General features: G+C 44.4%; 1 protein-coding gene across 9 annotated transcripts in view; it reads left to right on the top strand.

Moving 5' to 3' along the window:
• The window catches only part of NLGN3 (neuroligin 3), a 149,858-nt gene that overhangs the window by 64,436 nt on the left and 73,053 nt on the right, over nt 1-12,369 (top strand). For 6 of the 9 annotated variants that reach the window (XM_033946116.1, XM_033946114.1, XM_033946117.1 and 3 more), the window contains one exon: nt 10,619-10,678. The exons of the other annotated variants lie outside the window; for them this stretch is intronic. In XM_033946116.1, the coding sequence (XP_033802007.1) occupies nt 10,619-10,678 (60 nt within the window). The remainder of the gene's footprint in view (nt 1-10,618; nt 10,679-12,369) is intronic. 9 annotated transcript variants of the gene reach the window in all.

The raw sequence follows: 12,369 nt of genomic DNA on the forward strand, positions 1-12,369 counted from the left end.
TCCTTCTAACCCTTCAGCAATGTCACTTACATACATATTGAACAGGATTGGCCCCAGCACTGAACCCTGAGGGACTCCACTAGTCACCTTTCCTTCCTTCGAGCGACTTCCATTAACCACCACCCTCTGGCGTCTGTCCGACAGCCAGTTTCTGACCCAGTTCACCACTTTGGGTCCTAACTTCAGCCCTTCAAGTTTGTTCAACAGCCTCCTATGAGGAACTGTATCAAAGGCTTTGCTGAAATCCAAGTAAATTACATCTAGCATATGTCCTCGATCCAGCTCTCTGGTCACCCAATCAAAAAATTAAATCAGGTTCGTTTGGCACGATTTACCTTTTGTAAAGCCATGTTGCCTCGGATCCTGTAACCCATTAGATTCAAGAAAATACACTATCCTTTCTTTCAGCAACACTTCCATTATTTTTCCAACAACTGAAGTGAGGCTCACCGGCCTGTAGTTTCCTGCTTCATCCCTGTGACCACTTTTATGAATAGGGACCACATCCGCTCTCCTCCAATCCCCAGGAATCACTCCCGTCTCCAGAGATTTGTTGAACAAGTCTTTAATAGGACTCGCCAGAACCTCTCTGAGTTCCCTTAGTATCCTGGGATGGATCCCGTCTGGTCCCATCGCTATGTCCACCTTCAGTTTTTCAAGTTGCTCATAAACACCCTCCTCCGTGAACGGCGCAGAATCTACTCCATTTTCTCGTGTAACTTTGCCGGACAATCTCGGTCCTTCTCCAGGATTTTCTTCTGTGAACACAGAACAGAAGTATTTGTTTAGCACATTTGCTTTCTCCTCATCACTCTCCACATATTTGTTCCCAGCATCTTTTAGCCTAGCAATTCCATTTTTTATCTTCCTCCTTTCACTAATATATCTGAAAAAATTTTTATCTCCCTTTTTTACATTTTTAGCCATTTGTTCTTCCGCCTGTGCCTTCGCTAAACGTATTTCTCTCTTGGCTTCTTTCAGTTTCACCCTGTAGTCCTTTCTGCTCTCCTCTTCTTGGGTTTTTTTATATTTCATGAACGCCAACTCTTTCGCCTTTATTTTCTCAGCCACTAGGTTGGAGAACCATATCGGCTTCCTTTTTCTCTTGTTTTTATTGATTTTCTTCACATAAAGGTCCGTAGCCATTTTTATCGCTCCTTTCAGCTTAGACCACTGTCTTTCCACTTCTCTTATGTCCTCCCATCCTAACAGCTCTTTCTTCAGGTACTTTCCCATTGCATTAAAGTCCGTACGTTTGAAATCTAGGACTTTAAGTATCGTGCGGCCGCTCTCCACTTTAGCCGTTATATCAAACCAAACCGTTTGATGATCGCTACTACCCAGGTGAGCACCCACTCGAACATTAGAGATACTCTCTCCATTTGTGAGGACCAGATCCAATATCGCTTTTTCCCTTGTGGGTTCCATCACCATTTGTCTGAGCAGAGCCTCTTGAAAGGCATCCACAATCTCCCTACTTCTTTCCGGACAGAGGAAGTCCGTGCTCCGACACCACATCCCGCACATAACATAAACCATGGCCTGTCCATCTCTGCAGATATAACTTAGAGCCATCAGGATCCAAATCTCGATTCCCCCCTAAGGTCAACAGTACAGTAGAAGTGAAAGGCAAATACATACGTTTGCATAACCATTGCTAGCACTGTCGCATAGATTTCAGAAGAGGATGAGCACGGGTAGGGAAAATCCCAGGAGGTCTTTTGGCATGAAGATAATATAACAAGTGCGTTGGTGCCATCAACTGCTGTTCAAGAGAAACAGGGTTATAGTATTGAGTATTCTTGATCCAATCGACCAGATATTGAAGGAGACAGGCAATATTATATCTTCTCAAATCCGGCAATGCCAAACCACCTCTCCTCACTGGCAAAGAGAGTTGCGCTAGAGTCAGTCTGGGTTTCTTATTGTTCCAAAGAAATTTACACAAAACTTTATGATACTGCCTCAGATCCTTAGTAGTCACATACATAGGTAAAGTTTGCATTACATAAATCCATTTTGAACAAAGCAATTCTGCCTCTCAAAGTCAGCGGAAATTTGGTCCAAAGAGCCAATAAATCCCATGACTTTCTCAACAATACAGTAAAATTTTCAGCATAAGTTTCTTAAGGTCACCAGTAATATAAATCCCCAAATACAGTCAAACCTCGGTTTACGAGTGCACCGGTTTGCGAGTGTTTTGCAAGACGAGCAAAACATTTGCAAAATCGGCACCTCGGAAACCGAGTTTGACTCGATTTACGAGCGCCATACCCCGCGATCCGGCATCCCCCCCAGCAATCCGGCAACCCCCCCCCCTCTCGTATCATCCCCCCCCCACGATCCTACATCCCTCCGAGCACCAAAACGAAATCCCTTACCCCAATTGGGCACTGGCACCAGCATCAACGCATAGGACATGCTGGTGCCGGTGCCCAAAGATCCTCCCTCTTCTGGGTTGGATGGTGCATCGGAGATCCTCCCTCTTGCCTGTGCTGGGCTGGACTGAGCCTTGAGCATTTGCGCATGCTCAAGGCCTTCTGGTCTCACTCTCTCCGAGATTCTGAATTTGAGAATCTCGGAGAGAGCGAGACCAGAAGGCCTTGAGCATGCGTAAATGCTCAAGGCCCAGTCTAGCCTAGCACAGGCAAGAGGGAGGATCTTCGACGCACCGTCCAGCCCAGAAGGGGGAGGATCTTCTGGCACCGGCATGTCCTATGCGTTGGTGCTGGTGCCGGTGCCCAATCGGGGTAAGGGATTTCGTTTTGGTGCTCGGGGGGGGATGTAGAATCGTTGGGGGGGGGGCGACGTGAGCAGGGGTGAGGATGCCTGTTTGCAGGGGGGATGCTGGATCGCGGAGGGGGGTATGGAGCAGCATCGGTGGCCTCAATGGGGGGGGAATGGAGCAGCGCCGGTGGCCTCAGGGGTGGGGAGGAGGTGGAACAGATCAAAGCGAGTTTCCCTTACTTCCTATGGGGAAACTCGCTTTGATATACGAGCAATTTGGTTTACGAGAATATTTCTGGAATGAATTAAGCTCGTAAACCAAGGTTCCACTGTATTTGAGTCTGTGCGCCACCTTTCGTAAAGGAATAGGGGAAGTCCAATCCTCATAATTATACTCACTAATTGGCAAAGCCTCAGATTTCATCCTTCCCTGATATTCAACACAGGCCCTGGATTCCAAGGCTTTTTGAAAGCCAGCTGGCATGTGACCAGTTAAATTAATAGAGAGAAGTGTCCATGGGTTAACAGATAAAGGTTAACGTCTGAATATTGGGCCAGCTTGAAGTTTGGTGCTAACCGATTAACTGCTGCTGGAAATGTTAATTAGGTGGCACTTTTCCCACCTGGCCTCTTCCTAGCTGGACATTGTATGCATAATGGGGCTTTAAGGAGTTAAATCTTGAAAGCAGACACTGATATTTACACACTAATTCTGCAGCGTAAAGTCTGAAATAAGGGCACACTTACTGAGCAGGGACCGTTTCTTGAATATTTTTTTTAAATTATTATTATTTATTTATTTGCATTTCAAAATAAATTACAAGAATCCACTTGTTAAAAATAATAAATAATAATAACTTTACTTTTGTATACCGCCATACCCCGAAGAGTTCTAGGCGGTTCACATTAGTTAAACAGAGATTACAAGTGGTTACATATCAAGTTGATCATAGAGTTGCAAACAGCAAGGAGCGAAGTGGGGGGAGAGGAGGGAGAAGGGGGAGGGGAGTAGATCAGAACGGGGGGAGGAGGAGGATAGAAAAGGGGCATTAAGGGTCTTGGTCTCGGAATAGATGAGTTACAGCAATTCAGAGCACAATTCACTGAAGAATACATATTATTTATCTACAGGCAATCAATTATTAATAATAACAAAACTATAGCATAAAAAAATATTAAATCATATAAATGTTAACAGTTTACAAACTCTTCCTTAGACTCCAATTATCCTTAAGAGAAACAAGAAAATGAGATAAAGAGATCTCTTATTTAACAATAAAATTATATTGGTAGAAAAGGCTTAATGTGATTCATACTGGCATATATTTCCTTTACAGCCCTTTTTTTCAAACTTGCATTAACTTTTTTGTGTCCAAAAAATTTCAAAGCTGTTCTGGTACAAAAAACACATATTTAATTCCAGCCTATTTTATTTGATACTTGCAGGGATAGCTTAATAAAAAAATAGCTCAATAAAAAATAGCTCAATAAAAAAAATAGCTATGCTTCTTCCCGCATAGCTAGAAATAATTTTCTTCAGTCTTGAGTTACCTTTGGAATATCCAGATTTTTTGTCCCATGAATAAACATTGAGGAGATTGAGAAAAGGCATTTATTATTGAATTCAAGTCCTGTTCAAAGACTAATGAAATTACCAGGGTTCCTCGATATTCGATGATCTCCTGGGAATTCTCCAGTAAATCTATTAAATTATTCAAATCAATTTGTTCTATTTCTTGTTGATTACCAGGTAAATTCTCTTTTTTCTTTGGTAGGTAATATATTCGGTTTATTGGAGGCATCATTTCATAAGTAAATTTTAAATTTTCCATTAAATATTTTTTTAACAGATCTGAAGGAGTGGTTAATACTGATATGGGGAGATTTAATACTCGTAAATTGAGCCTCCGATTATAATTCTCCAGTTCAATTTTTCTTTGAAGGAAGACTCTATCTTTGACAACAGTAACAGAAATATTCTGTAAGGATGAAATGTCCTTTCTCATTTGATCCAATTTAAAGTCCGTTTCAATTTTAATATTTGGAACTGAAACAGAAAGTTCATCCAGTTTATTCACAACTTTGGAGATATCACCAGCTGATTTAGTTGCTGGAGCTTCTAGTTTTTGGAGCAATCACCAACGAGGAGTCGGTTCCCTCCGCTCCTCCACTCAACGGTGATTCGGCTTCCTGGGCTGCTTGAAGCCCCCCTCCGGTTTGCATTGGGTACGTTGGGTCCTTAGCATTCCAGCCTTCAACTTCGTCCTGCGCCGGTTTGGGCGGTAAATGGGCTTCGGGGGGGGGGGGGGGGGAAACAATGATGTCTCAAGCCCTAAGGCTCCAATGGCTCCCTCCACCGGAGCAATCACAGGGATTAGTCCCCCTCTCATTAAGGCCGGTGAACTTGTCAGGAACCGACCATTGGTATTTGCCTGGGTGTAGGAAGGTCTGCCTGAACAAACCCTTGCGTTTACTGTGAGGCATCTTTCATTTTCCCATTAGAGAAAAGAAAACTAGAGGTATTGCAAGGTAAGACGGAGCTTCAGCCACCACCATCTTGTTTCCTTGTGAATATTTTCATGTACAGTGCTGTGTACATCTAGGAGCATTAAAGAAATGATTAGTAATAAGTACTAGAAACCTGCCTTGGTGCTATTGGATAAATATCCACATACCTCACACGTAGGCAGAGTTGAGATTCACTTAGGTGATGTTATGTGCGTTTCGTGACCACTCTGTGGCTGGCATGCTTCTTTCTCTCTGCTCACACATGACAAAGTGGGCACCCTCTGAATGCCACGTTAGCAGTTTGCCTTCCAATACTGCCTTCCTCTCACTTTTTCTGATCAAATCACTGAGATAGATTAGACAAGCTAGAACCTGCTTCAAACTTTGCTAGATTATGGCAACATGGTTTATGCTGGGTTGTCACTGACGCAGATGAAATATTTACAAAGTCTCCAAAACACTGCAGCTAGATTATTGGGAAAAGCACACTTTTCTTAATAAGGTTCATTGGCTGCCAGTAAAATTGAAGGTCATCTTCAGACTGCTTTGCCTGACACACGGGGCTTTTTGGGAGCAACAGCCAGCATATTTGATTAATGGACCATTTTATCCAGACCATCAAGACATCTGAAGTCTTTACAAGATTACGAACTGTCTGCCGCACACATTTCAAAAGCTCACCGGAGTACTACTTTTGGATAGTCTCAACCCTGTTCAATGCCCTTCCATGACAAATACAGGGAGAAATGGATTAAATTCAAAGCACTGTTTCCATACTATTATTTTAAGCAGGCTTTTGATCTCTAAATACAACTTCATACAACCAACTTCCTCAGCCTCTGTAGCTGAAAAGAGAGTTCTCTTATTTCGTTATATGCCAATTTGCAGAAACGAAATTCTCTGTTTTGGCATTGTTTCAGATGATTGATTGAACACGTCATTCTCTTCTTGCTTGGGCTGAGAACCTGTCCGCACCCCTTCATATTTGGATGAGTGCTGAGCGATTGCTTTATTTTGGCCTTTTTGCTTAGCTCTTTTCTAAGATTTTATGGTGTTCCTTTCTCTACTTCTATGGTAAGCGCTATATCAAGTTGTTAAGAATCATCAATGTGTATAGGAGAAGTATCTGTGTACATTTCCCTAACATTGTCAGTTATAAAATGTCCAGAAAAACTAAGGAAATCGGGCAATACCTTTTTTAAGTGGACTAACTCAAAGCATTAGCTTTTGAAGGTAACCTGATCGGAAGATGAAGGAGTTGCCTTCAAACGCTAATTGTAAAATACATTGAGTTAGTCCGTCCAATAAAAAAGGTATCGCCTGATTTTCCTTAGTTTTTCTTTTATTTCTAAATATTACCTTGAAAAGTGGACTAACATAGCCACAGCGCCATTTCACTCGAAATTTCTACTGGAAAGCGGCTCTAACGTGTGCAACTGGAAAAGAGTTTCTGATAGTTTTCATATATCGTTGTTGATGAAATAATGAGGTGCAAAAGAGTTAATTGCCTACTTTTTGCAGCAAAAAGGTTTGGTGAACTTATCAGGAGAGACGTTGTGCAGTCACTGTAAGGTTTGTGCTACTGTCTCTGTTGAGGGAGGTGTGTGGTAAGTGCCCGGCCTATGTTACGGTACCGATGGGTAGCCTGGATAGGCGTTAGTCTGGTGTAGATGACACCTTGTAGGCATTTAGGGGACTTGGCGCTTCCACTTAGACCCTGACTAGGGTAAACCTGAACAGAATGGACTTCACTCGGAGCTCATCCTGTCTGTGTTCTCACTCTTCCCACATCCTGCCCTCTCTCTCCGCCATATCCTGACCTTCTCTTTGTGCATCTGAACAAGTGTCTCTGCTCCTGGAAATCAGTGAGTCTGTTAGTCTCGTGCGTGCATAAGTAGTAAAGTACCCGAAGACCCTCATTTGTATGTAGCCCACCCATGTACAACTGCATTTCATACAACTCCTGGACTGCCTCCACTCTGACCACATGAAAGTAAGCTTTCCTGTCCGTCGTCTGCTAATTCTCCTTCAAGTGTCTTTTCTACTTTCTCCTGCCTCAGATATATTGATCATTCCTTTTTAGCTCTTTTCTGCCTCTTTCATAGCTTTCTCCTCTTTTTCACTTTTCAGCTACCTATCAAAGTTCCATCTTCTCTCCCATTCCTTCCTCAGCCCTCCATTCCCTTTCACCTTCAACATAGTCCCCATGCCCATATTTTCACCCTCTGTAATAACTGTCCTCTCATGTTTCCTTGCCATCCCTCCCTTCCCCTCCTGGCCTCTCCCTCAGGTTCTACCATTCTCAGGGACTTTCATTCTTCCTTTACCCTTATTTATTTATTTATTTACTTAGTTGGTTTTTAGATCCCAAAGAGCTCAAAATATGTTACAATGTTATCATTACGTATGGTCCTTATTTGCATGGCGTTATGACTTTACAAAGTTACGAAATTACATAAGGATTCTTTTTAAACATTGCATGGGTTACAGTTTATCCTGAATGGGGTACGACTTCCTCTTCCTTCCCTCCCCACCCTTGTAGCTTATCATCTCTTTTCCATCCTGCACTCTCTCCCATGGTCCAGCATCTTCCACTCTCTTCCCCCACTCCCATTGCCAGCCATCTCCATCATTCCCTTCTGCTCCTGGATCCAACATCTTCTTCTTTCGCCCCCTCCATCTCCTATGTATCTCCCTCCTTCTCATTCACCCATGTCCAACATCTCTCTCCCTCCCTTGCATCACTCCCTCTATGCAGTATTCTCTCCCTCCCTTCCACTGCCTTATCTAACATTTCTGTTTCTTTCCCACTGTCCACCATCTCTCTCTTTCCTCCCACTGCCTTGTGCCCTGGGTCAAACCTCTCTATTGCCCTCCATGAAGCACCTCTCCCTTCCTCCCCTCCATTATCACGTGCAACATTTCTTTCTTTCTCACCATGCACCATCTCTCCATCCCCTCCACCCTATGTTCCAACATTTCTCCCTCTCCCTTCTCCATGTATGTTTTCCTCCACTCCACCATATGCAGGATTTCTTCTTCTCACCCCTTGCCACTTCTATTGCATCTCTCCCTTCCTCTTCTCCACCCCATGTCCAACAATTTTTCCTCTCTCCTCTCTCCATGTGCAGAATCTTTCCTCCCTTCCCACCCCTCTGTGCAGCGGCTTTTCTTCCTCCCTTCTCAGGACTCTCTCTTCAGTGTCTCGCAGCATCAATTCCCACATGCTGCCTGCCACTAACCCAGAAGCCTCTATGCAGCAGAGGATAGGCCTTTGGGTTAGCAGTAGGGAGTGTGTGGAAATCGCTGTAAATGCCATGATCTGTTGAAGCAACACCATTGTGGAGGAAGGAGATTCTGCACAGGAAAGAGGAATTCTGCTTTGCGCAGTCATGCAGAATTCCACCAGGAGTGACACACTTTCCATGCATGTACCTTATAGATACATATGTGCTTGCATGCAAACTTGTCCCCCATGAGTGTATTTTATAAAATGCATGGATGCCCCTGATGTTCTCGATCCTACACTTCTGGAAATTTCTAGACACAGTGCATGTCGGCAAAATCCAAATAAAAATCTGGTCATGTGCTTATTAGTTACACGCATGTGGCCATGCACAGTTTCCCCACATACAAAGCGGTTTTACACATTGGCAAAGCTTATGAAATGACCTCCATTAATGCAGAGTGAAATGTGCAGAAACGCAGGACCGGATTCAGTGCATGGCGCTGTGTTTCGCACTGTTCTGTCTGTGGTGCTGCGGGATGAAAGCCCTTTGTGGGGATTCTCACGCCCAGCTGAAACCTGTTGTAAACCCAGGCATCCTCCAAGCCCATGTCATTTTTTGGAAAGCCCCTCCCAGAGCCACATCTTCTTTTGGGTTGCACGTGAGAGAATCCTGCACAGCCCATCCACACACAAACCCAAATTAGAATAATTAACATCGGTATTTGGTAATAACCACTTCCTGATTGCTACAGGCTCATTAACTCATTTATGTAGAGATCTCAGGACCTTTTATAGAATCTGGGAGATAAAGCGCAGTTCCATAATTGAAATAATTACTTGTGCACATATGTGCTCTCTTGGTGTGTAATCAGAATACATGTAGACTGAGACCGCCAGGCACCTGGAGAGTCTCAGACAGAATAACGTCAGATGCACGATTGTGGAACATTTTGATGCACTCACGTGACTGCACAGCACCCTGCGCCCAACGCTGGGCTTTCGCTACTGTTGTATAATGACAGCGCGCAGAGACACAATTGTAGAACTAGCACTCGTTACCCCCAGGCTATACCGAATGGATGGCACTTGGTTAGAGAATTACTTCCTAGGGGCCGTTTGAGACTTGATGCCTCCGACGACATCTGCCAATGCTGTGCGGCATCTGTGTGCCAAGATGCCACAAGGGAATAGTAGCGTATACATAAATTGGCACGCCTAGTTTGGTACACACAATTACGCCAGCTCAATGGCAGACATAAATAGGGGAGCCTAAGTGCGCCGTGGAATGTGCGGAACTGACTCTGTTCGCCAGTATGTTGGAGACATCTTTCTGCTCCTCTCCTGATCCACCCACTTGTACGCAGTTACATGCGCAGACACTTACCCCTGACATATTTACGTGCCAGTGTTCGCAGCGTATCCGCAAACAAGGGAGTCCAGTGCTAAAACTGACCTTAAAGTGAACAGAAGCTGTTTAAAATAAGGAAATTAAGAAACAAACTTGAAAGAGAGAAGCAGAACTAGCAGAAACGCACATTTCCCAAAACAGAAAGGAAGCGAAAGAAAGAGCAGGAAAAACCCTCTAATCCTGGGGAAAGAGGAGCTGGAGTAGTGGCCTGTCTTGTATCCTGTCACAAGGCCTGAACCGTAACGTAATCATTTGGGGGGAAATGCCCCACTTTGAAGCACCCAGACCTACCTTTCCTCATGGTTCACTGCACACAGATAAAACCCCAAGATTGAAAAGAACCCTGTCTGTGTTGGCACAAACCCTGCAGCAGTCTTGAAAGGCCTAGTCGGTGCCACTTTCATTGTTTTATTGCACCACTGCGCAGGTATTTTCCCTAACACTTGGGGTGGACAGTATCAAAAGCCTTGTTTTAATATGTAAAACAGAGCTTTACTGCCCTATCCATTAATTTGAGAACAGGAGCAGGGAGTATCATAAACCTTTCTGAATCTGAAGGATAAGAAACCCTGACGCACGGTGAGAGAGAGAGACCCCAGTTCTAAGGAAAGCCCTGCCCTAGACACTGAAAGGTTGTTTTTACAGGCTAAACTGCCAGCTGTGTTTCTTCTGCAATCATGCTATTTTGAATTTTTCCTTGTTTTTCTTTTGCTCTTTTCTTTTGTCTTTCCATGTTTGATTTACAGGATCCGCTGCTAAGAAACAGGTGGAAGATTTAGCGATTCCTGAAGGGGATGAAGCTCCAGGTATTTCTGGGCTGGGGCCGGTACTGCATGAAATGCCCCAGCCCAGAGTCTGTCTCTTCCCTTCTCCTGTCTGCTACCCCTCTGGGGAGCTTGAGGGTGGGGGTGTAATGGGGAGAGTACGTTCTCAGCCCTAAGGAGCCCCCTTCTCCCCTTCCTCTTTACCAAGCTGTCAGCAGAAGGAAGGTTGTTCCTCAGTGTTCACCTGTGCTCGGTTTCTCCTTCAGTCTCCATTTTATTAAAGAAGTTCATCTTTCCACTGTTCACTTTTTCTGGATTTTTGAAATCCTCACCCCCCCCCCTCCCCTCAGGCTTCAGTCTCTTAGAAAGAGCCTTTATAAATTACACAGTCTGAGATGTATGAGGGAGTGGTGAAAAGTTCTCAGCCCAACCAAGAAGAGAATGAAGTGGATATGGTTCAATCAATCTGAAACAAGGTCAAAACAGAGAATTTCGTTTCTCCAAATTGGCACTTGATGAAATAACACTCTTTTCAGCTCCAGTGGCAAAAGAACGCTCAAAATTTAGGAAGTTGGTTGGTTGGGCTGAGAACTTTCCAGCACCCCATTGTAAGATCCTCACTGTACGTCTAATTCTTCCTCAGAAAGGCTGGACCAAGATAGTGTTGCAAAGCTAATTATGGGATGATGAAGCATCTAGGGAGGGAGAGAGGACAAGAAGCGAGGCTTCCCAAATGGGGGTCACATCGTCAGTGGTGGGACTGGAGAAACAGGACTCTGAAGCTCCCAGTAGTGGCAGATCGCAATGGACCTATGAGTCTCTGAAAGAGAGCTTAGTCCTGAGATTGGTGAGTGCACACACACACACAGGTTCCTGCACTCTCTCTGCCAGTGTTTTAGCCCTGGTTCAGAAGCAGGAGGGCAGGGTCGTGCTCATCTGGACTGACATTAAAATGGGGTCTCACAGATTAAAGTTTGGGAAGTACTGGAGTGGAGCGTGGAGCTCAACACAAAGAAGAACTGTGATGATCTCTCACTCATTAATCAGACCCTCCCCCATGCCCAGAGTTAACCTCACACTGTGAGACTCCATCTCCAGCCTCTTGTGTGCCCTCTGTTACCTTGTGTGTGTATTCACGGGGGAAGGGGGACCATCCCACCGCCTTCTGATGCCCCTACTTAGAATTCACTGGAAGAGAATCCATCCCAGCTCCATTGCACCTAATTCTCATCGTCCCTCATTTTCCAGTCAGTGTGTTCTGTATTTAGACCTAAAACATCTCTACAAAGAAGGTTTAATAAAGATCTCAGATTGCATTAGGACTTCAGCCCTTGTGCCACACAGATCCACACGTCTGATAGATATGCTTTGGATATAAACCATCACCAAATCAACAACAAAAGTCCTCACCACACGTTATCTGAAAGTGCATAGCTGCTAATCTGTTGGATCCATGTAGCCGAAGGCCTAACTGATGTCCTAATGCAATTGGACACCTTTAGTCAGCGTTCTGGGCAATAAGTAAGTTTCAGTTTTGCATCAAAAGGTTTCCTCAACGTAGTCGTTAGGAGATTTCCTTCTGCCTTGGTCGAGGTTCTTTGTAAATTCAGGTAGGTGGTCCCTTCCCTTATGGGCACACCGCTCCTGGACTCTCCTCTGGTCCTTCCTGGGCTCTTTGAGCTTCATCTTTTTACTCTTTCTCCCCTTCTGTACAGCACTTGTGTGGACAATGT

Source organism: Geotrypetes seraphini, chromosome 5 (assembly GCF_902459505.1).
Source record: "Geotrypetes seraphini chromosome 5, aGeoSer1.1, whole genome shotgun sequence".
In the NCBI taxonomy this organism is placed as follows: Eukaryota; Metazoa; Chordata; class Amphibia; order Gymnophiona; family Dermophiidae; genus Geotrypetes; species Geotrypetes seraphini.